Below are 22,609 nucleotides of genomic sequence, written 5' to 3'. Positions count from 1 at the left end.
ATTCAAAGATGTTACTGGACTCCAGGAAGAATAGCCACGCTTTTGCAAGTGCTAATGGGGATCCATAATAAAGTAAAGTAAAGATGTTCCTAGAAGCTTTGTCATTGGTCGAAAAGAAACCCTGTCGCAATGAATAACCAATCAGGAAGTAGACAGGCAAATCGACCAATGACAAAGCTTCTAGGAAAATCTTTGAATGCAGATTGCGGCTCCTAGATGTGTCACAGAGACTCAATTATTTTTGGGAGTGTTCTGAGTGTCTGAATACAACAAAAAAAAAAGTCATTAAAATGTTGACATATTGCTTATAGCAACTTTAATATAGTCACATATATCCACATATGCTTGGCATATTTTAACCAGTAACTGGTTGAATACAAAATAAATAAACTGCTTCAGTTTAACCACTATACATCAATATACCCAGGGGGCAAACCACCATTTTTTTAGGAAACCTGCATTTGTCATAACATACAAAGTTGTCCACCAAAAATAATATCTATGACCCAGTAGGATCACAACCTATATGGACAACCCGGTAAATTTTTGGGCCAAAGTCCAATATGGCCGCCCCAATATTAGCCCCTATTAGTTATAATGGGGAGTGAATAGGGCAAAGTTTTAAACGGAGATATATTTCCACGAAACTTCTCAGGTTGATCAATGATATGAATACGAACATTTTTTGTATTGAAAGTTTCCATGAAATCCAATATGGCCACCACAATATGGCCGCCACAATATTAGCACCAAGAAAATAGGTTTTGGCTCTAACTTCTGAACCAGATGAGCTAGAAATGCAAACTTGGTGTCTATTTCATGGTTTCTGACCATGAGAGACTCAATGGAATACCTATTTTCATTATTGGGTGTGTCTGGACCCTTATTGTGCATATTTACAAGATGGTGGCTACCCGAAATAGTGCTTTACCATGATTTCTACGATGATTGTTGACTGTTTTGGCAAACAAGCAATATGAATCCATTGGCTAAGATTCATGGCACAGAAGGAACATATTTTCTTGAGCTTGCATATTGTCAAAATGGCTGCAAACATGACAAAGAAAAGAGACATTACATTTCCTGTCAGATCCTATTACCCAGGGGGGGCAAACCACTCCTTTTTTGGATACCTGCATTTGCCATAACATCAAAGGTTGTCCACCAGAAATATCTATGACCCAATAGAATCACAACCTATATGGACACACCGGTCAATTTCTTTGCTGGCAATCCAATATGGCCGCCACAATATTAGCCTATAATGCAGGTGAATAGGGCAACATTTTTAACTGAGGGATATTTCCACGAAACTTCACAGGTTGATCAATGATATGAATACCATCATTTTTTGTATTGGAAGTTTCCATGATATCCAATATGGCCACCACAATACTAGCACCCAGAAAATAGGTTTGGCTCTAAATTCTGAACCAGATGAGCTAGAAATACAAACTTGTGGTTTCTAACCACGAAAGATATTATTGTTCTGGGGTGTTTCTTTGCAGAAAGACATCTTCCTGGCTGTATTTTGGTTTTGTTCTACTGTTTGTTGGCATTTCCTCTGTTTATGTTGACAATCATCCCTGGCAGGGACGTGCATCGCCAAGCCGGACATCCCTTCCTTCACTGAGTCTGGATGGTCTCTCAGTGACGGGAATGCAGTCCCCTGTCCATCTACAGAGCCAGCCTGGCCTATGTCAATGAACAAGACAATATCATGTAGCTGTATCAAAGGCTGCCAGAAAATCTGCTCATGTGCCAGGGACTGGAGACAATATGCAGCAGGAGCTTCACTCCATTCCTGACTGGGAATGGCTCAGACGCATCACCATTCTGTGTGCTCTTTATGGGCCCAAAACCACTGGCTCAACTCCAGTCCGCTCCTCTGACAAGTGTCCTGCTCACTGACAAGAGTGACATCCTAGCACGCTGGGAAGAGCACTTCAGTGAGGTCTTAAGGTGGCCTTACACTAGCCGATAATCGGGCATTTTTTGACGCTCGGGGGGTGCCCGACTCAATCGATCTGCTCGGGGCCGCTCAAAGCGCGATCGGGATCGGCCCGATCAACATCAAGAATGTTTGATATTTGCTCTGCCCCGCTCCGATTATCCTGTAGTGTGTGGCGCTATCAGATTTCAGATTGAAAAAAATCGGCTAGTGTAAGGCCACCTTTAAACAGAGAGTCCTCAATTTCCGAAGAGGATATTGCCACGATACCCCAGCAGCCAATCAAAGCTGATCTGGCTGACCCCCCACCAGTGCAGAGACAGTGAAAGCACTCCAACAAACCACTTCTGGAAAGGCACCAGGAGGTAATGGGTTGCCTGCGGACATCTACAAGAATGGAGGCATGGCACCTGTACCAGGTAATCTGGAAGAGGGGGAAGCCCCTCAAGACTTCAAGGACGCATCCATAGTGCATGTTTACAAGAGGAAAGGGGACCGGGCATACTGCGATAACCATCATGGTATAGCCCTCCTGAGTCCTGAACATCACAGGAAAGATCTTAGCAAGAATCATCCTCAACCGGCTAATCAGCCATGCTGAGAATGTTGTCCCTGGATCCCAATGTGGTTTCCACAGAGGCAGAGGTACCTGTGACATGATCTTTTCCATTTGCCAGCTGCAAGAAAAGTGCAGAGAGCAGAAGGGTCTCTATATAGTGTTTGTTGACCTCACCAAGGCCTTTCACACAGTCTAACGTGAGGGCCTATGGCAGATCCCTGGCAAGTTTGGCTGTCCAGGGACATTGATCTCTCATCGCGTCCTTTCATGACAGGATGCCAGCCAGAGTCCAAGATAATGGTGATGCATCCCCAGTCAGGAATGGCGTGAAGCTCCTGCTGCATCTTGTCTCCAGTCCCTGGCACAAGAACAGATTTTCTGGCAGCCTTTGATACAGCATTGATCAATCTGTGAAGTTTCGTGGAAATATCCCTCAGTTAAAAAATGCTGCCCTATTCACCCGCATTATAGGCTAATGGGGGCTAATATTGTGGCGGCCATATTGGATTTCCAGAAAAAGAAATTGACCGGTGTGTCCATATAGGTTGTGATTCTATTGGGTCATAGATATTTCTGGTGGACAACCTTTGATGTTATGGCAAATGCAGGTATCCAAAAAGGGGTGGTTTGCCCCCCTGGGTAATAGGATCTGACAGGAAATGTAATGTCTCTTTTCTTATTCATGTTTGCAGCCATTTTGACAATATGCAAGCTCAAGAATATATGTCTCTTCTGTGCCATGAATCTTAGCCAATGGATTAATATTGCTTGTGTTTGCCAAAACAGTCAACAATCATGGTAGAAATCATGGTAAAGCACTATTGCGGGTAGCCACCATCTTGTATATATGCACAATAAGGGTCCAGACACACCCAATAATAAAAATAGGTATTCCATTGAGTCTCTCATGGTCAGAAACCATGAAATAGACACCAAGTTTGCATTTCTAGCTCATCTGGTTCAGAAGTTAGAGCCAAAACCTATTTTCTTGGTGCTAATATTGTGGTGGCCATATTGTGGTGGCCATATTGGATTTCATGGAAACTTGCAATACAAAAAATGTTCATATTCATATCATTAATCAACCTGAGACATTTCGTGGAAATATCTCTCAGTTTAAAATGTTGCCCTATTCACCCCCCCTTATAACTAATAGGGGCTAATATTGGGGCGGCCATATTGGACTTGGCCCAAAAATTGACCGGGTTGTCCATATAGGTTGTGATCCTACTGGGTCATAGATATTATTTTTGGTGGACAACTTTGTATGTTATGACAAATGCAGGTCAACCCCCTTTGCCCCCTGGGTAATATACACAAATGTCAAATACCTCTTCATGAATCATGAACTCAAAATTACATTTCAGTGCAAAACAAAATACATATACACATTAGTGCTTTTCTGTCATAATACAGCACCCAAAGACACTAATTAGCTCCCACTGTGTTTAACACATACTGACAATGTTAATAGAATACCTCTTGCCATTTACCATGTATGACCAAAAAATGTGGAATGCACCTTTAAAATGCATTTGCACCATAAGGAGTAATTGTAACATTTCCCATTTGAAAGTGCATCTTATAACTCAAATCAAATCCTACTTTGAGTAAATCCGTTTTTCTATAGTTAGTACAATAACAGTCAAATAATATACAGTTGGAGGCCATCGATATTGTCCTTTTCTTTTTGCTGAGGTTTGCGTGATCTGCGCAAAAGGACAGTTAACCCATTTTGGGCGGGAACCCATTTTGGTGTTTTAAACATTATGTTATAATTTAGCTATTGAAAAATAGCTAAATAGCGCGCCACCGAGTGGCGCGCTACGAGCTTGTAGGTCTGCTATTTTTTTTAAATCGTGAAAATATTTATTTCAGAAAACTGGAGGATTTAGAAGGATTTTTTAAAATTTTGAGGTCAGGCCTAAATGGGTCAAATGATAAGGGACAATATCGGTGGCACCCAACTGTATTTCCCACAACGCTAGTAAGTTACAGGCAGCAACAACATTTCAACAGTCACATATGTCTCACCGAATCACATCCAATGTTCCAGTACTGAGCGACGTCAGGACTCGATCAACTCTCACAACAGGAGTTTGCCTGTTTAAACAGGGTGCTAGCTTAGCTGTTAGCATCATGTATGAAAGACGTTAGCATTAGCTAGTTAGCAAAACATGTCGTTATGATGGTTTGTTTATCTCACCGAGTGTGTTAACGTTTGGTTCATGCACCAAACGGCTGCAGGATTCTCCCCTGGCATGACTAACATACAGCACCACACTGTAGCCACAGCTGGTGTATCTGTTATATTGTTTTTTATTAATGTAATCTCTCTCAGCTTCTTCACTGCTGTTGCTTAGGCACTCGTGCCAACGTGAAAAAGGAAGTGTAGACGTGGTGACGTCACTTTTAACTGCGCTGTTCTGTGAAACTTCCAAGTGTGTGCTTGTAAAAAGCAGTGCTGCCCTCTAGTGTTGCTTTCAAGTATAGGGTACCTCATGAACAACTACTAAAAAATTGAAGTAGGCCTAGTATTAGTTTGAGGTAGATTCATTTCTACATGTTTTTAAATAAAACAATAGGCCTTATAATGAATTTCAATAAAAATAGAATAATGTCTTAGTAAACCTTGTTAACTCTTTTAGCTTAGTTGTAAGCTGGGTTTTTTCCACCTGGGTTACATTTTTTTTTTTTTTGTGGCAAGTTTTGGTACATTTTGATACATTTTGGAAAGTGATTAATGCAACCTCTCCCCATCCCTGATAGCATTAGCACTTCTTCACTGGTGGTGAATATTAATTATGTTTTTGTTGACCTACTTTCTTGTTCTGTTGTATTTTGCCTTTCCCAGTGGATGTGTGTTCCCTTTGTAATTCTCCACCCATTATCTTCATCATCATCATCTTCATCATCTAATGTGACAATCACACCTGTAAACTCACCACCCTGGCTGGGGGAGCTCAAGACGGAGGATGTTGGAAAATGGATCGATGAATTCCTCTTAGTTGTGAGTCGCCAAATCCTATTCATGTAGGCTACAGTATGCATATATGTGTTTACATATCTGCATTGTCAGGCAGAAACCTTCAATGTCCATATTTCATCTTTTTATGTTAGGACAGTAAGTTCCCCCAGGGGGGCGCATACGTTGGTCCGACGTACTAACAGTCCGACATGCAAAAGTACGACACATGGCTGTCCGACACAGCCACGCATGTAAGACTCACCTGTGGCTCCCGACATGCGTTCCCGGTTAAAACACATGCATGGCCGGTTAAGACTCACCCGTGGCTCCCGACACATGTTGCCAGTTAAGACACATACGTGGCTTCCCTGTGAGGTTAGGGTTACATTTTAAAATGTGCAACATGTGTGGCAAATCTGGAGAAAAAAATGCTTACCACTAGCTTTCTTCACAAATGTGTTCAGAAAAAAATGGTGTCTAGACTATCACATATCAATTTGTTCCAAGCCAACTCCCTTTCAACTTTGTGGGAGCCAAATAAAGTTGGGATACCCGGAGGGCCTAGGCTAAAAAAGCAGGTATGGTTTCATGGTATTATGGCAAGGAGGCCATAATATCATGAAGCCATGCCTGCGTTGGTATGTCCCAGACATGCGCAATAACTACAAAGCCATTTTATGCATATCTCAATGGATGTTTTGACTGTTTTCTTTTCTGTTTGTGTGTTGGGTGTGGGGAGGGTGGGGAGGGGGGGAAATTATATAATATATATAATTTATAAATTATATAAAAAGCATTATTAACAAATGCATCTTAATTTAAACTAATTGTTGAAACAGAATGGACAAAAGAACAATCTTTAACTGATTTATTCTTTTCAGAATCAGAAAGACTTTATTGTCACACCTTAAAAATAATTACCAGTAAAAGAAGGGTGAAATGAATGTGCCAGGGCTCCTCAGACTTTCAGTTCATAAAACAGAATTTGGCTCTATGATATCACTATATAACAAATATCAACACATAATAAAAAAAACCAAGGTGATAAAGTAAGCTCGGAGAGAGTGCTGTGCTGCGGCCAGAGCCGGACTTACCGTTGGGCTAGGGTGGGCTGCAGCCCGGGGGCCCCCGACTAGTGTATAGTTATTGTATTTAGTTGTATTATGGTTAAACCATTGAGAGCTTCTGCCTGCCTGCCTCTCTTTTTAGGGGCCTGGGTACCCCAAAATGAAAACAAAATAGCCCAAATTCTTTTGACATGCGCGGGACGCCAAGGGGGGCCCTCAACTTTGCTCCAGCCCGGGGGCCCTCAGCAAGGTAAATCCGGCTCTGGCTGCGGCGTTTGTTGTTGGGGGCAGTTTTTCTGGTTTGATACTCAAAATCTGTTAAATCCCCCAGTCCCCCAAAATGTTGTGCGGTTTCCCATGGAACATGAACTTGCCAGCTATGATGTCCTCCTTGTTGGCTTGGATGTCCAAAAACTTGTCCATATCCCTCTCCACTTTGTCAGTCTTGCAGAACTACTACCGCTACTGGGAGTATCAAACCAGAAAAACAACACAACAACACGAGCCGCAGCACAGCACTCTCTCCGAGCTTATATCCAGACTAGACATTGGCTGCTGCTGCAAAGTCAGTACATCCAATGTACCACCACCAAGCAAAGGCTATGATCCTGTACCATCAACAGACCCCATCACACCAAACTATCTTCTGAAGTTAGTCAGTTGCAACTGTGAGGGTGACTGTACACTCAGGTGTTGCTGTAAATAGCAAGGAGTGATGTGCATTTCTGCTTGGGTAACTGCCATGGCAAATTTGGCAAGAACAACAAGCCAGTGAGGGAGATGCGAGGGAGTTGGAATAGTATATTGTGTGTTTATTCACATTTGTATTTATTGCTTACAAAAGCATACTTTCTTCTTAGCACCTTAGTTATTTATTATGTGTTGATATTTTGTTTTATATAGTGATATTATAGAGCCATATTCTGTTTATTTATTTTTTTATATTAATGACCTGAAAGTCTGAGGAGCCCTGGCACATTAATTTCACCCTTCTTTTACCGTGTGATAATAAAGTCTTTCTGATTCTGAAAAGAATAAATCTGCAATTGTGATATATTAATACAATACTTTTAATAATTGAATATGCGTGCTGCAGGGCCTCGGAGGATTGTCCGGCCAGCAATTCTATCAGAGGGTCCTCTCTGCTGCATCACCTGCTCAGGCCCAAATCACAAGCTTTGCATCATCGATTATCATCTTCATCTTGGGCATTCCCCCAGTCATTATAGGAGCGGTGGCTGTTTCTGCAGGTACTTCACAAATACACACTTTGCGCACGCTGCAATTCACAACTTTTGTCCTACCCAGGGTTCCCAGGGTAATTCCGAATTTCTACCGATGTGCTAAGACAAATCAGCCTCATGGTGGCGCTATAAGCGGTCCAGTCGCATCTTTACCTATAACTGCACCGATCTGCATACAGGTTTGTATCCACAGTCCCTAGAGGCTAAGGAAAACTAGGAAAAGTTGCATGCACCCCCCCCAGCCACAAAGTAGATGGCTCAGAACAAGTCAGTAACAAGTTATTTGAGGTCACACAAGGGTCTAAAACAGATGGCATCATGGAATATTGACCAGCTAATCATCCTCCTGACTCAGGAGATCAGATCAACGATGCAGATGAACAATAGCCTTTACAATGTTGGTGTTTTCTCACAGATACGCTGTGACCGAAATATGAACCCAAAGATACAATCACCTGTTGTTTGAGAGATTATGCAATAATTTTGTGGCCTGTCTCTCTTAAAGCTCCGGTTCCAAGAGAAACATAATTAACTCCAAAATGAGATTCTTAATTTGAGATTACTTACAGTAATTGCCTGCAAATGCCAGGTGATAAACTTCTATAGGTACGTCCACCGTCCACTACCCCTTTTTGTTCTGATTCAGCCATTTTAAGTATTATTTTCCTGTTGTTGTATTTGGAGCTTTTATGTGCTCTCTTTTGGTCTCATTGTTTCACAATTACAGTGTATTTATAACAAAACATGTATTACTTACTTATGATTTACATTACAATTACACTGACGTAGTGGCGTAAATCCTGAATGTCCTATTAAACGGGATCATTATTACAGAACACTGGGATTCATATTAAATTAAATCACATTTGATGTGGCCACTAGACACCATAAGGTGTCATATACCAAAGAGAATATCTCACACGTTGCCATCTTGCTGCTCAATTATTAATCTTTGTCATAGAGCTGCCCTCTGCTGGTCCACTGACAACAAAACATGTTCAAGTTCATCTTCTCATTACTTTGGATGTCTGGTTCCCCCTCTCAGACTGGAACCAGACAGAGTATGGTCTTCCACCTCCGTTTGAGCGCGGGGAGGCAGGGAATGTGCTTCCACTGGTCCTGCAAAACCTCGCCCCGTCCTGGGTGTCGGTGTTGGGCATCGGGGCATTGGCTGCAGCCGTCATGTCCTCCGTGGACTCAGCCCTGCTTTCTTTTGCATCCATGTTCACTCAAAATATCTACAAGAGTTACCTCAGGAAACAGGTTGGAAACTTTGCTGTATGTGTACTATCACTATATTGTTGTGTCTAAGCACAGAGGTTTTTCAGCTATGCAAGAGGTTTTTGTGTGATAGCAGATAGGTGCATATGGCTGCAACCCATATGTTTTTTGTGAATAAAACTTTATTTGACAATTCCATATGAGTAGACCGTGTTAAGTAAGGGATAATATCTGGCTAGGTGGTCATTGTCGGGAGATAAGGTGAATTATATCCCGACAATGACCACCTAGCCAGATATTATCCTGCTTATTACATGGCTACCTAACATATTAATACATTGACCCAAAACACAACAAAAAAAGTATTCCATAAATTCACGCAGGCTGCGTCTTGCCAGCCTGCGTCGGAAAACAAGGAAGTGAGTTGATCAAATCGAATCCATTTCGGGCCTTTTTGCATGGCGGTGGCCCAGGGGCCCATAATTTCTAGATCCGCCTATGGTGGTAACTGTAATGCAACTTTAGATTCAACACAAATACTTTCAAACATCCACACTCAAGTAAAAGGTTCATCATATAAAACCAAAAATATATACATATTATATGCTGAAACGTCCCTGTAACCTTGACAGCTTTGAATAGCAGGATCACTGAACACAGGAATGCTATATGATGCATCCAGTCCAGTCTAGTTGTCCACTCTGATGATACATAGCTTTCAGTTTTCAAAACCGTACGGACACACCCTTTCCCCCCTCACTGTATATGTTTCTTTTCCCTTTTTACCTCCTTACATGATTTCCCGATTTTTTGTATATAGAAGTGTATATTTGTACGTCTCTAAATGTTCTGATGAATTGAAAAAGGTGGACCCTGTTGTAAACAAGTGTAATGCTTTATCAGTGTGTCGTCCACAGTAACAGTCTTTGTATTGAGCTGTGCTTTCATGTGAAATGCATACTGTTAATCAATACTTCAATCAATCAATCAATCAATCAGCTTGCAGTTATTTCAGTCAGATATACTCGAGCGGCTTCATGCTGTGCTCAATGGCGCATACATACTGTATACTCGAGGGCTTAATATGCTGCATTACTATGTGGGCTTATATAGTGTTTGCAAGACCCACATGTCATACGCTGATGTGGCAGTCGGCTGGCCAATTGGGCGGGATATTTATGCTCACCTAAGATGAATTCCAATACTCAACATCTCAGCCACTCGCCCACTCACACAAACAATCCCAAAGTAGCCTACGCTGCCCACTGTGTGGATTAAATGACGATGTCAAATCAATCATCAATGCTGGTAAGACTGCACGAGTGTTTGTGTGTGTCGTGTGTATGTGTGTGTTTGTTGTGCGCGCTATTATATTTATTTATAAATCAGCGTAGTAGATATAAAATAGTCCCCTTTCATGGTAATTTACAAGACACAGTGTGGCATAATGTCTAATCTTAAAAGGCTTAAGTCAGGCAAGGCATGCTGTACATTATAACAATAACATGCTTGCTGTCAGTGTAATAATTAAAGTGCCTTCCTCAAAGAAAAATTAGGGGGGGGGGGGAGTGTCGGTTTCGGGCCCGGGTCGGACGCATGTATTAATAATTAAGGTCGGGCTCGATTCGGGTCGGACACAAAGCTGTCGGTAATGGCCCCGGACACGTCAGTTGTCTGGTTGTTGTTATGTGATGTTTGCTCCCACCGCCACCCCAGTACCACCGCCCACCAATGGGCTCTGCTATTTCTGTTCCCTATGGGGGGGTTGTTGTTGTAAATCTATCTCCCTGCTCTTAATGTTTAATGATTGTGTTTAATTGTGCCGAGCAGGGAGAAAAAAATTGCTTTTTTCGGCATGTGACACCATCACAATATGTGGTATTAGGAAGGAGATCAGACGGCCAACAATAATCTGCATCGTCAAGGCACAGTCATAAAGAAAATACTTAGGCTGCGTCCGAATTCAGTGACTCATCCCCTACTCCCTACTCCCCCATATAGATTTAGTGGACTACTACGTCCATGTTCGTAGACTGGGGGTCTTCATTGATTGAATTACTTTGATGTCTGGCCCAACCTGGCAACCCACTTTTGTAGTGCGGAAGACTCTGCAACACTGTGAAAACACGTGATGTGTGAGACACGTGATTGGCCTCCACGGTTTTGCATATGAAAAGCCCCCCCCCACAGTTCCTTTGTTTGGGAGAGACCAAGAGACGTAGTGGTCGAGACTAGCAGGTTACAGCGAGTGATTTTGCATTGCATTATTTAGCTAGTATGCATTTAGATTCGCGCGCGCGCACACACACACACACACACACACACACACACACACACACACACACACACACACACACACACACACACACACACACACACACACAGTTTAGTATAGTTTAGTTAGTTTGTAGAGTATTTGATTTTTTTTCTTTATTATTTAGTAACTTTTTTTGTGGCTGCCATGCCGCTGCATTGCCGCCTCTTTGACTGCTAAGCCGCTGGTTCACGCGATCGATCACCTCGCCGAGGACGCCGAGTCTCCAAAAGCACAATGGAAGGCTGAGAAGAACTCTCGCGTCGCAACGCAGCCTGTTTCTCCCGTCGAGACGAGAAGTAGAGTACCGACTCTGAACCAGAGAGAAAACCAGACCAGGCGGCGATCACCTCGCCAGAAATCTACCGTCGCATCGCAGCCTGTTTCTCCCGTCGAGACGAGAAGTAGACGTATTCTAGACCGACTCTGAACCAGAGAGAAAACCAGACCAGGCGGCGATCACCTCGCCAGAAATCTACCGTCGCATCGCAGCCTGTTTCCCGGCAGCCGAGCTAAGCGTTACCCGCGCTGAAAATCCAAAAGAAGTAAGAGAAATCCTCTCTTTCCCTGCCCAGCCAGCCAGCTTCGCTGGAGTTTGCAACTCGACGCCTGGGTCTTCTTTCCCTCTGTACCGGTAAGCATGTTTAGCCTGGCAATAAAGTGGCAATTCTTTTCAAATAAACCATGTAATCTGCTAGATTTATATTGTCTGAGCGATGATGGGTTTATCGTGTTTATTTGGGGACATCGTGTCCTATTTGTGCTTTTGTTTGAAATGCGCTTCACATGCGGCATTTGTATTTCGGGACATTGTGCTTTCGTTGGAAATGTAATGTATCACGCGATCATTTTTTATTGTTATTTGTATCTTGTTTCATACCATTATTTTAGCGCTAACACACATCAAAGAAGCAGCAGTTGTGTTACTAATGTGTGCTGATGGGGGATGCAGTGTTTAGTTTGACATAGTTGCGAGATCAAAACGGGTGCCTATGGGCTATAGTTCCAAACATTGCTGGTTTTTTTAGCGCTATAGTAGAGTGGGCGTTCGTTTTCACAGAGGATAGGAGAGGCATGGCTAACCCTAGTCTGTGTTGTGTGTGTGTGTTGTGAACTTGTAGATCAGCTATTTTGAGCGCTCAAAATGGCGGATCTACATGCTTGACCCTCAAAATGGCTGATCTACAAGTTCACAACACAGACCAGGGTTAGCCATGCCTCTCCTCTCCTTTATCTATGTAATATGTGAAAACGAACGCCCACTCTACTATAGCCAAACAGCAATGTTTGGAACTATAGCCCATAGCCCATATAGATTCTATATAATCATTATCATAGCCTATAACGAGGCCTCTTTTTGCCTAGGTCATGCCCTCCAGTCGGATGCTCTTCCTGCAATCTGGGTCATATCTGCCCCCTGCACAGACTGCCCCCTCCTGGTCAGCAACTGGAACTGCGGTCCACTCCTCGACCACGCTCAGGATGAATTCCAGCATCGTTGTGAACCTGAAGTTCCACCTGTGGGTCTTCCGGGGAAATGGATAGTAGCTGATGAGTTGGATTGATTATTTGGAACAGGTTCCAGCTGCTGCTGAGGTTCCTCCATTTCACCGACAACGAGACAGCTGACGTTACCGACAAACTGTACAAGGTGAGGCATGTCCTCGACTACCTCGGGGCCCGCTTCAAGAAGGTGTACACACCAGGGAAGAACATCAGTATAGATGAGGGTGTAATGGCATGGTATGGCCGTTTATCGTTCAAAGTTTACAACACTACAGTCTGCATGGTGTCCTGGTGAATCGTTGTGACCATTCTCACCAGTTTCTTGTCCCTCCACACAAGGGTCATGACACCATCGCCGTCATGGCGGACAACTCGCTCACCTTTATTCAGGTGTTTCACCTGGTTGATCTTCTTTAGCGCCATGGGTTCACCCCTACACCTTCTCATAGTACCACAGCAGTGTGGTCCTGGACACAGAGTTGTAGAAGTTGTCCATGTAGACATGGCGACCCTGACCTTTCAAGTCCCCCAGGAGGCTAGGTACCGAACTGCGGTCCACGTCTCGACCACGCTCAGAATGAACAGAGCGCCCCTCACTTCACACAAGTGTGATTTTTTGTTTTTACTGAGACGGTAAGGTAACCTTGATCTCTGTGTTTAGCACCCTGTTTATACCATCTTCCCTTGTACACAGAAATGTATTGATTTGGCTGAGCATCCAATGATCCAGTGTTTAGCACCCTGTTTATACCATTTACCCTGTTTTTTTAAATAAAATATCTGTGAAATACCAGTTGAAATCTAGTTGGGCCTGATGCATGTCTTCTTTTCACTTCTACTCACAGGTTTTGTATGTTTGTTTGGTTGATGTTTGTGTGTTTCAAACACCTCTAGTCCAGGTTCTACTATAGCTACATATCCATGCCATATATCAAATTGAACCTGAGGTTGTCGAGTGTAATTGTAAAAAAAAATATTTCAAAAAGAATAATTGCATCATCATAATAAAAGCCTCTACAATGCAGCATGTATGTAAACATACTGGTGTAGTTTGTGGTCCCACTCCGCCGTTGACTGCTCAGAACTCTGAAATGGCAAATGGTAGAAGATTAAAAAAAAATTGTCTGGAAGTGGACATTCTAGGAATGCATGTTTCTCAGAAATCTGTTTCTCTCAGAAACAGATTTCAGATTTACATGCTGCATTGTAGAGGCTTTTATTATGATGATGCAATTATTCTTTTTGAAATATTTTATTTTACAATTACACTCGACAACCTCAGGTTCAATTTGATATATGGCATGGATATGTAGCTATAGTAGAACCTGGACTAGAGGTGTTTGAAACTTCAACTGCGTCTCACGCAAATAGTAGTTTTCAGACAAGGGTACACATGGAGAACAAGCTTTATATATCTTTTGATAGCTACATAACGAAACATGTTATCAACTCAGTTTATTTTTTCCATGAATCCATACATTCTAAAGTTTCTTTGATATATTCCGTGTTCATATAGGTCCAACAGAGAATTTTCAAAAAATAATAATGAAATGAATTGAAGTCAATGGCGGCATATACAATGGCAGGCTTGTGAATGGGGCCGGCAATGATAGAGTTAATGAAAATAAATCTCTGCAGGCATTTAGCCCTACGTTTATGATAAAATAGGTTATTCTGATAACATATTCAATAACATATTATAATGATTATAAATAAATGAATGAACAAACGAACAACAAATAAATAGATAAATAAATGAATATTTTCATACCACAACTGATTCCTCTCCTACCTCCATGCGCTGTTGTGATACAATGTGATTAGTAATAGCATTGCAAATGAATACACTTGTTTTATTATAAATACAATATAATCAAGGAAACAACTGCAAATAAGTGCAGATATCATTTGTTTCGAGATGCGCCAGGCGAGGCAGAGAAGAAAAGAGAGGGGAAAACAAAAGTACATTTGTACGAGTTGTTTTCTTTCGCTGGTTCGATTTCTGCCTCATCTGAGCGCTCAGTGAGCTGGAGCGCATGCGTGCATATGCAGTGCATATGCACATATGCGTGCATGCGCAGTCAAGATCGTGTCTGCGCAATGCATTATGGGGTAGATTTATGGAGTCAGTGACGTAGAATATTTGGGGGCCAGGGGGCCTTGGCCCCCCATGAGGAATTGGACCAGGGATCTCGGCCCCCATGAGGAATTGGACCTGAATATATATATATTCGCCTCGGTTTGTCCCGTTTGTACCGCACCAGGTCCACCAGGGCGGGCCCCCATAACCATTATAAAAACATTTCATCTCTGTATGGAGTACATGCACTTCGCTAGTGACGGTGACCATAGCTCTTCCCTACAAATCCAGATGCATTTTGGGATACTTGAGACTACTACATTAGGATAGAATAATGCTCACTTCAAACACTATACAAAATGGCGCAACCCCCAATAGTGCACTATATGGGGCATAGGGGATGAATTTGGACGCAGCCTTAGCATCTATGTCTTCATTCTGTAATAACACGATGTTTCCACTCTCAAGGCATCAGAGAGGGAGTGTGTATGGGTGATCCGGCTAAGTGTGCTGCTAGTGGGCCTTGCTGGCGCCGGCCTGACCTTCACTGGGGAAGGTGTCCTGGCGTTCTGGATGATGAGTGCAGATCTGCTGTACTGCACAGTCTTCCCGCAGATCATCTGTGTCCTGCATTGTCCCTTCGCTAACGGATACGGTGCGACCACAGGCTTCGTCCTGGGGACCTTTCTCAGATTTCTGAGCGGGGAGCCTGCACTCCACATCCCCCCTGTCCTGATGTTTCCCGGCTGGAGGGAGGATGAGTTAACAGGGGACATCCACCAGTATTTTCCCTTCAGGTCTTTGATAATGTTGCTAACCGTGCTCATCATTCCCTCTGCCTCCTTGCTGGCACGTCTAGTGTTCACCCGCCACATGCTGCCTCCTTCCTGGGACGTCTTTGGTGTCTTGAAGGAGACTGGGGATGCTGTAAAGAGTGTAAGTGGAGTGGGGAGAGCAGAAGTAATCTTATCTGCTGCTACCGAGTCTGACAGAGTGACAGCGTTTTAACAGCGGGAGAACAACGGCAACTCTGGGCGATACAAATCTCCTAGTGGGCGTTCCTGCTGTCATCACCTATGTCCTTGTATAGGTGGTATGCAGGTTAAACAAAGCAACACATAATTTGATTGGCTATCGCCGGACGATGTTTGGACAACATGGTCCGGCGATAGCCAATCAAATGATGTGTTGCTTTGTTTAACCTGCATACCACCTATACAAGGACATACCCTAAAAAGTGTAAAACCTCTAGGTTTAAATGAGGATTTTGACATGTGTATAAATAATAGATCCATTTTGTCCTTGCTTTATGATGGCTATGTGCCTGATGTTTGCATTGTATTGCATTTTGTCTGTTGTTTTTTTCATTTGTAATTACTTTTTCTTCGTGTTTCCTGTTTCAGTGGACACTGTTTGACACAGGTGTTGACACATTTACTAATCAAGTTAGTGATAAGACGAGGGCCAGGCAATAAGAAACATCACACTAGGGCTGCACGATTAATCGAATTTTAATCGAAATCGCGATTTTTGGATTTGGACGATGTAAAAAAAAGAAAATTGAAAATCGTTTTTCCCTTTAACTAGGGCATTTACGGTAAATCTCTCTCGCACTCGCCTGCAGGCTGCCGGGCTACCGTAGTTACTTCCTCCTCCCACTGCCGCGCAGAGAAAAGCTGAAAGCAGCGTTAGCATGTCTGTCACGGGGAGCGATAGGAACGAGGATTTAGTTGCTAAAATAGGCAAGACAATGTCTGTCGTCTGGAAATGGTTCGGCTTCTCCGTTTCAGATGTGGAGCAAACTACTCGTTGTAAACGTTGTCAAAAGGGGATGCACACGCGCTTTGCACACGCAGCTGTACTTGTATTGGTTTTCCGGGTGCTGGAGCAGGTTGGGACGCTCGTGTTGTTGCCGTCTCTCACAGGCACCGACTTTTTACGGGGACAGGTTTTAGTTCCGACATAGTGGAGGGTCGGTCCCTGTGGGAGACGGCAGCACGAGTGGCATGTTCCAGTGCCTGGAGAATGGACAGACATAGCGGCGAGTAGCTCTGGTCCATAGCCCTAATGCTAATTCTACCCTAGCATTAGGGCTATGGACCAGAGCTAAGCAGCGAGTGGGTGCTGCTGGAGAACATGAAGCTTTAATATCAATAGCGTGTCCCGACCTACTGTCCCTTATTATCGTAAAGTTGGGTAGTGTACACTGTTTATTTTGCATCGAGGAGCCAATAGCCATGTGTGTCTGACTCTGTGTTGACTGTGTACGTCGCCTCGGCTAAAAACAAAGGGGAAGCCTGTCTTATGTTTCGCCGTACGACCTGTTGCATCAGCGTGCTAAAAAATAGCTGATCTGCAAGCTCACGACGTGTCGCCTCCGCAACACGCTGTGAGCTAGTAGATCGGCTATTTTCAGCACGCGTAAAAATGGAGGATGAGACGTTCAGAAACGTTTGCCTTCACAGTACAAGCATCAGCTGTCACAAGTTGAAAAGAGATGTGGCATCATTATTTTTCACATGGCCCATATGACGAGACAGAATCAAAATGGAAAACGATTAGGCCTACAGATTCAGTGGCATTTCACATTGCAAAAGGGTGCAGGAAGAGCGGGCACCTAAACATTAAATTGGCTATTTTTTTAAGAATGAATTTGGACATATTGTAAACGTTTTCACTTGTTTAATCCCAAAGGGTATTTATCTTTCTTTGTTTAAAAGGATCCCTGGCCAGACAAATATGCCTACACTATACTTGCCCTCTATAACTAAAAATAAAAACACCTTAAATATTTGTATTTCTTTCATAAAATAAAGTTGGGTAGTGTACACTGTTTATCTTTCACTCAATAGGAACAGCTCCTGTCGCAAGTTGAGGATGTCATATGACATGTCCAGTCCATGTGTGGTCCTAACCTGACTCCGCCAGATGGGGCAGCAGAGAGTACACTGGGTTCCCCCCTCCTGCTCCCATCTGGGAACTCTCAGGCAGACTTGATGCCCGGCCACAAAACGGCCTGGCCAATCAGCAGCAGCTATCCAGCCTCTAGCCCCAGGGAATGTATGGACTAGTGCACATGCTAATAAAAAGTATTTAAATATTGCTTTGATTCTCATATTATTCTTAGGAAGTATTAAGTTGTTTTTATTAGCATATGCATTCTATAGGGCTGGACCACACATCGAAAAGTAAGCCTGGGACCGAGCTCTAACCACACATGGACATATATCAACCTGCGATGGGAGCAGTCCCTATTGATTGAAAGATTCTCTATTTATGAAAGAAATAAAATGTTGATGTTTTTATTTATTTTTATTCATAGAGGGCAAGTGTCATGTTTTAAGGCATATTTGTCTTGTAGCCAGGGATCCTTTTAAGGTTTGGACTTTATTCCAATAGGAAAACATTTGTTTACATTTAAAAAAAAAAAAAAACATATTTTGAGACAATGTATTTATTCGAAACCGAAATCGAGGTTTCAGAGCAAAAAAACAAGTTTTTTTTTTTTAGGCAAAATCGTGCAGCCCTACATCACACCTGTGTGAACTGCTCAACAACAGACCTGGCTGGCTGGAGTTATAGCCTAGTTATAGTGCTCAGTGTGAATTTTAGGCTGCTCAACAGTGCCACTTTGGGTCACCCAGCGGTATTGCTGCTGTTTGTACCTCAAATAGAGGTTATTGCACGAATTGCATATAGTCTTTTCTTATTGCTGTATTCCTTGGCCCCTCTTATCGCTGCTTGTATAGCATGGTTTGTGTGTGTGTAGAGAGAGAGAGATACGCACGCACGCACGCACGCACGCACGCACAAACACACAGACACACCTTTTTGCAGACGCTGCTTTGTGAATTTATTGAATGTCATTATTCGCTTTGCATATCTGTACTATTGACAAATGTAAATTGGATTTAGTTTCAACTGCACAGTTGACCAGTACTGTATCAACTGGTCAACTTTGACCATCATCTCAAAACGTCTTCAATAATTAAATAATTGGAGAAGATGAGTGTGTGGGCTCTTTCTTCTTCTTTTTCTGATGTCAAGGAACCCAAAATGTATTTGGCCATGGACCCCCATGTGAAAATATTTTTTCCCAGTGAACATCGTATGGTAAATGTAACTGTAGTCGCAGTAACCTGTGTGTGTTTGTTGTTTCGACGGTGTGAAGAGATGAATGGATGCATTGAAGAAAACGTTTTAATCGGGTTGTTATGCCCATAGACATATATACGTAGACGCCCTTTCCGGCTCTGAGGCGCGTGTCACCATTGAAGGCACAGTTTTCCCGACATTCCTTGCAAAGCATTAGCGGAAGCTTGTCAAGTTTCCACGTGCGTAACATAAGTCCCGGAAAAGACGCGCTGTGATTGGCCAGTAGTCACTTGAGTGACAGCGAGAGACATGGAGGAGTCGTATGAGTGACGTCACTTGGGCAGCGACGCAGTCGCCTTCAGCAAATGCCTTCAGCACTTCTAAATAAGAAAGCTGCGGAGAACTGTTGCTTTGTGTTCACTCTTTAATGTTTTCTGTTAGTAATCTAATCCCCCCTGGCTCTGATGTTGTATTGTTAATAACTTTGTTGTTTGTGTTTGTTTGTTTGTCTTGTTTTGTATTGTAATGTATGTCATGACTGATATAAAGATTTGTTAAAAAAAAAAGAAAAAAGCCTTCAGCACTGCACTTCCGCCTTCATTGGGATACACGTCGCTCCAATGAACTGCAACGGCCAGTGAGGCATCTATTTCTTATAATATCTATGGTTATGCCGCGCTGTGTTGAATTCAACGTGCACATGCGGTCCTGGTCGTGAACGCGCACATGCCGTTTTTACCATGGAGTTGTGTCTGATCAGAGACGAGCCTTCATGTTAATTCAACGCAGTGTCCCAAATAACTAAATGTTTTCGATGTGTTTTGTGTTTTTTCAGCCCGTCAGGACAACAGACATGTACTTAAAGCATGATGAAATTTGGGAAATGTTGCGACCACAGGCTTCGTCCTGGGGACATTTCTCAGATTTCTGAGCGGGGAGCCTGCACTCCACATCCCCCCTGTCCTGATGTTTCCCGGTTGGAGGGAGGATGAGTTAACAGGGGACATCCACCAGTATTTTCCCTTCAGGTCTTTGATAACATACATAGATACATAGATACAGACAAAGCTGGTTATTATTGGAGTGGTTTGCACCACTCAAAAACCTGCACTATCCACAGATTCATACTACATCGGGTGCACCAAAGTTTCACACATGTATTTGCTAAATAGTTGCTGTCGATTTCAAATCATTGAATCATTGAATTGAATTGCCTATCGTATCAATATCACCCATGTATCGTGATCCGTATCGTATCGCTGTTAAGATGTATCATTACACCTACCAGGGGTCACCACCATGCCATCTTGTGTTGGACATTTTATAAAAAAAACAATAAGTGGTCAATAATATTACCAGAAACCATAGACAAAGAATGGGGAAGGCAGTGAATAGGATATTAATAGGACCTATAGGCTATTTTTTTAGGACCACATGATCAACGTTACCCGCTTGTAGATCCTATAGTCTATTTTCACAAGTTATTTATACAGTATTTGATTAGAATTGATTTGAATTCAGGCCAATGTTTGACAAGTTGTTATGTAATGAGACTGACACTCTGGACTAGTCAACCATGAATCAATCTTTATTTCCACGTTCTCCCTCCAAATACCCAGCAGTGTATTCTCACAGACCACAGTGCCACCTAGTGGCCTGGACTACCTAGGCATATCATTACAGTAGCTATAGTTACTTTTGATGCAGTAATGATCCGTTTTAATTTAATTTACTATTTATATTTACAGTTATTAGGACAATTAGGTATTAAAAGTTCTTAAGTTGTCACTTTACTGTCATCTGGAGATCCATCTGGAGACCCACCCACCCACCCCTATCTCTCTCTCTCTCTCTCTCTCTCTCTCAGCACACGGTATGTGGCAAACAAACAGGTGCTTTGATGTTGGTGCAGGGCAATTATTGACTAGAATTTAGACAAAGACATATTTTAATATACAATCATAATGAAATAAATGTATATGTTTCATAATTTCTTTTCAAAAACTCAAACATTGCCGCGGACATGGACAAATCTTGCTACGGACACGTTTGTCTGTGTACGGACTTGTTGATGACCCCTGACCCCTACTACTAATCTATGTTCCATTGCTTACAATCCCTGCTTACAACCCTAACACTAACACTCGGGCCGGATTAACACCTCTGAGGGCCCCTGGGCACTGAAGCTCGAAGGGCCCCCCTTCATGCGCGCGCAACATTTTTGCGGTTTTGGAGCCGTTTCGGGGCAGTTTTATGCTGTTATTTTGGCCTATTTCCGGTCGCCTACCCCCCCCAGAGTGACAGCAAATCTAGAGCATTGTTGCTGCTTTACACACAATTGCACTTTTCAGCTGCCCTTCTCACCAACAATAAAACACTAATCTTTTTAGACACCATTTATTTCATTTTTTTTGAGGGGCCACTGGTGCCCAAGGGCCCCTGGGCACGTGCCTAAAGTGACCATATGGTAGATCCGGCCCTGCTAACACTTATGTACAAGGCAGTACATGCTTTAACAAACATTAACCTGGAAACCAGACACATCTGCCAGTGAAAAAAAAGGCATGGCTCTGGCTCCCCCCCCCTATTGAAGGAATATATCAAAGAAGTGGACCCCAGAGCCGTGTCACATTCATTCAATGCAAGTGTTTATCAGCAGGCTCAGGACAGAATCTACAGGATTTATACAAAGGCAGACATTTATTAGGATTTCTACATTGAAGCAGGTAATACCCTCAGACCTCTTGTCTTTTAGCCACATTTAGAAGTTAAAGTGTGAATTATCTAGCTCTTCATTTGATAAGCTCTTTATTTGCCCTCTACCGATATTGACGTCAGACTTCGGTGCTCTATGGGAGCCAAACTACACCCAAAAGTCCGGTGGAATGCATTGGATGCAGTGAGAGCCCAGTGACCAGCTCATGAACAAACACTATTTCTTAATGACTGAGATATTTCTGCATTCAAGTTTTAAACTTGAATTGAAGCATAACATGTACAGTATACATCAGGGTATGATATAATGCACTCATAAAGAGATATTGAGTTTATACATACTTTTTTTTATAATGTTTTATTCCACATCTTTGCAGTGACACATTGCATACATACATGTTATACATAGGTACATGGTACATACATATAACATATAATTACCAGTAGGTGCATTACATGTTTGTGGATATTTCTCTTGAAAAAAAAAACAACAGTATTCCCCCTGCTCCCAAGTACCCCCCCCCCCCCCCCTCTCTCTCTCTTCCACCCATAGAAAGAAGAGTAACCAATAGAAGGAAAAAGAGAATAAGAATTAAAAATAATCAATTAAGGAGAAGAAAAAAGGAGAAGAAAGAAATTGAGAGAAAAAGAAGAGGAAAACAGAGAGAGACAAAGGAAATACAGGGTGAAAACAGCATGAGTGCAAAGTCTGCACCCTCGGGTGAATTATACACTTATCTAATCCAAAGAGATAGCTTGAAGTGAATCAAAGTGAGAGATGAGAGGCTGCCAATGTTTATAAAAGTGACATTAGGTCCCGTAACCAGGATGTGTTTGAGGGAGGTAGATGGTTTTTCCATTTGTGTTGCTTTTCGATGTGTACACTGTA

At 42.6% G+C, this 22,609-nt stretch overlaps 1 protein-coding gene across 1 annotated transcript in view; it reads left to right on the top strand.

The window, feature by feature from the left end:
* The window catches only part of LOC306941133 (high affinity choline transporter 1-like), a gene marked incomplete at both ends in the record, with an annotated part of 33,965 nt that extends 17,580 nt beyond the window's left edge, over nt 1-16,385 (top strand). Inside the window, 5 exons of the mRNA XM_079526446.1 lie at nt 6,997-7,110; nt 7,642-7,795; nt 8,835-9,052; nt 15,379-15,846; nt 16,314-16,385. Of these exons, the coding sequence (XP_079382572.1) occupies nt 6,997-7,110; nt 7,642-7,795; nt 8,835-9,052; nt 15,379-15,846; nt 16,314-16,385 (1,026 nt within the window). The remainder of the gene's footprint in view (nt 1-6,996; nt 7,111-7,641; nt 7,796-8,834; nt 9,053-15,378; nt 15,847-16,313) is intronic.
* Between the last annotated feature and the right edge of the window lie 6,224 nt (nt 16,386-22,609).

Source organism: Electrona antarctica, assembly GCF_951216825.1.
Source record: "Electrona antarctica genome assembly, chromosome: 17".
NCBI classification, from domain to species: domain Eukaryota; kingdom Metazoa; phylum Chordata; class Actinopteri; order Myctophiformes; family Myctophidae; genus Electrona; species Electrona antarctica.
The sequence above is the reverse complement of the archived record's forward strand: the minus strand, read 5'-3'. Positions and strand labels throughout refer to the sequence as shown.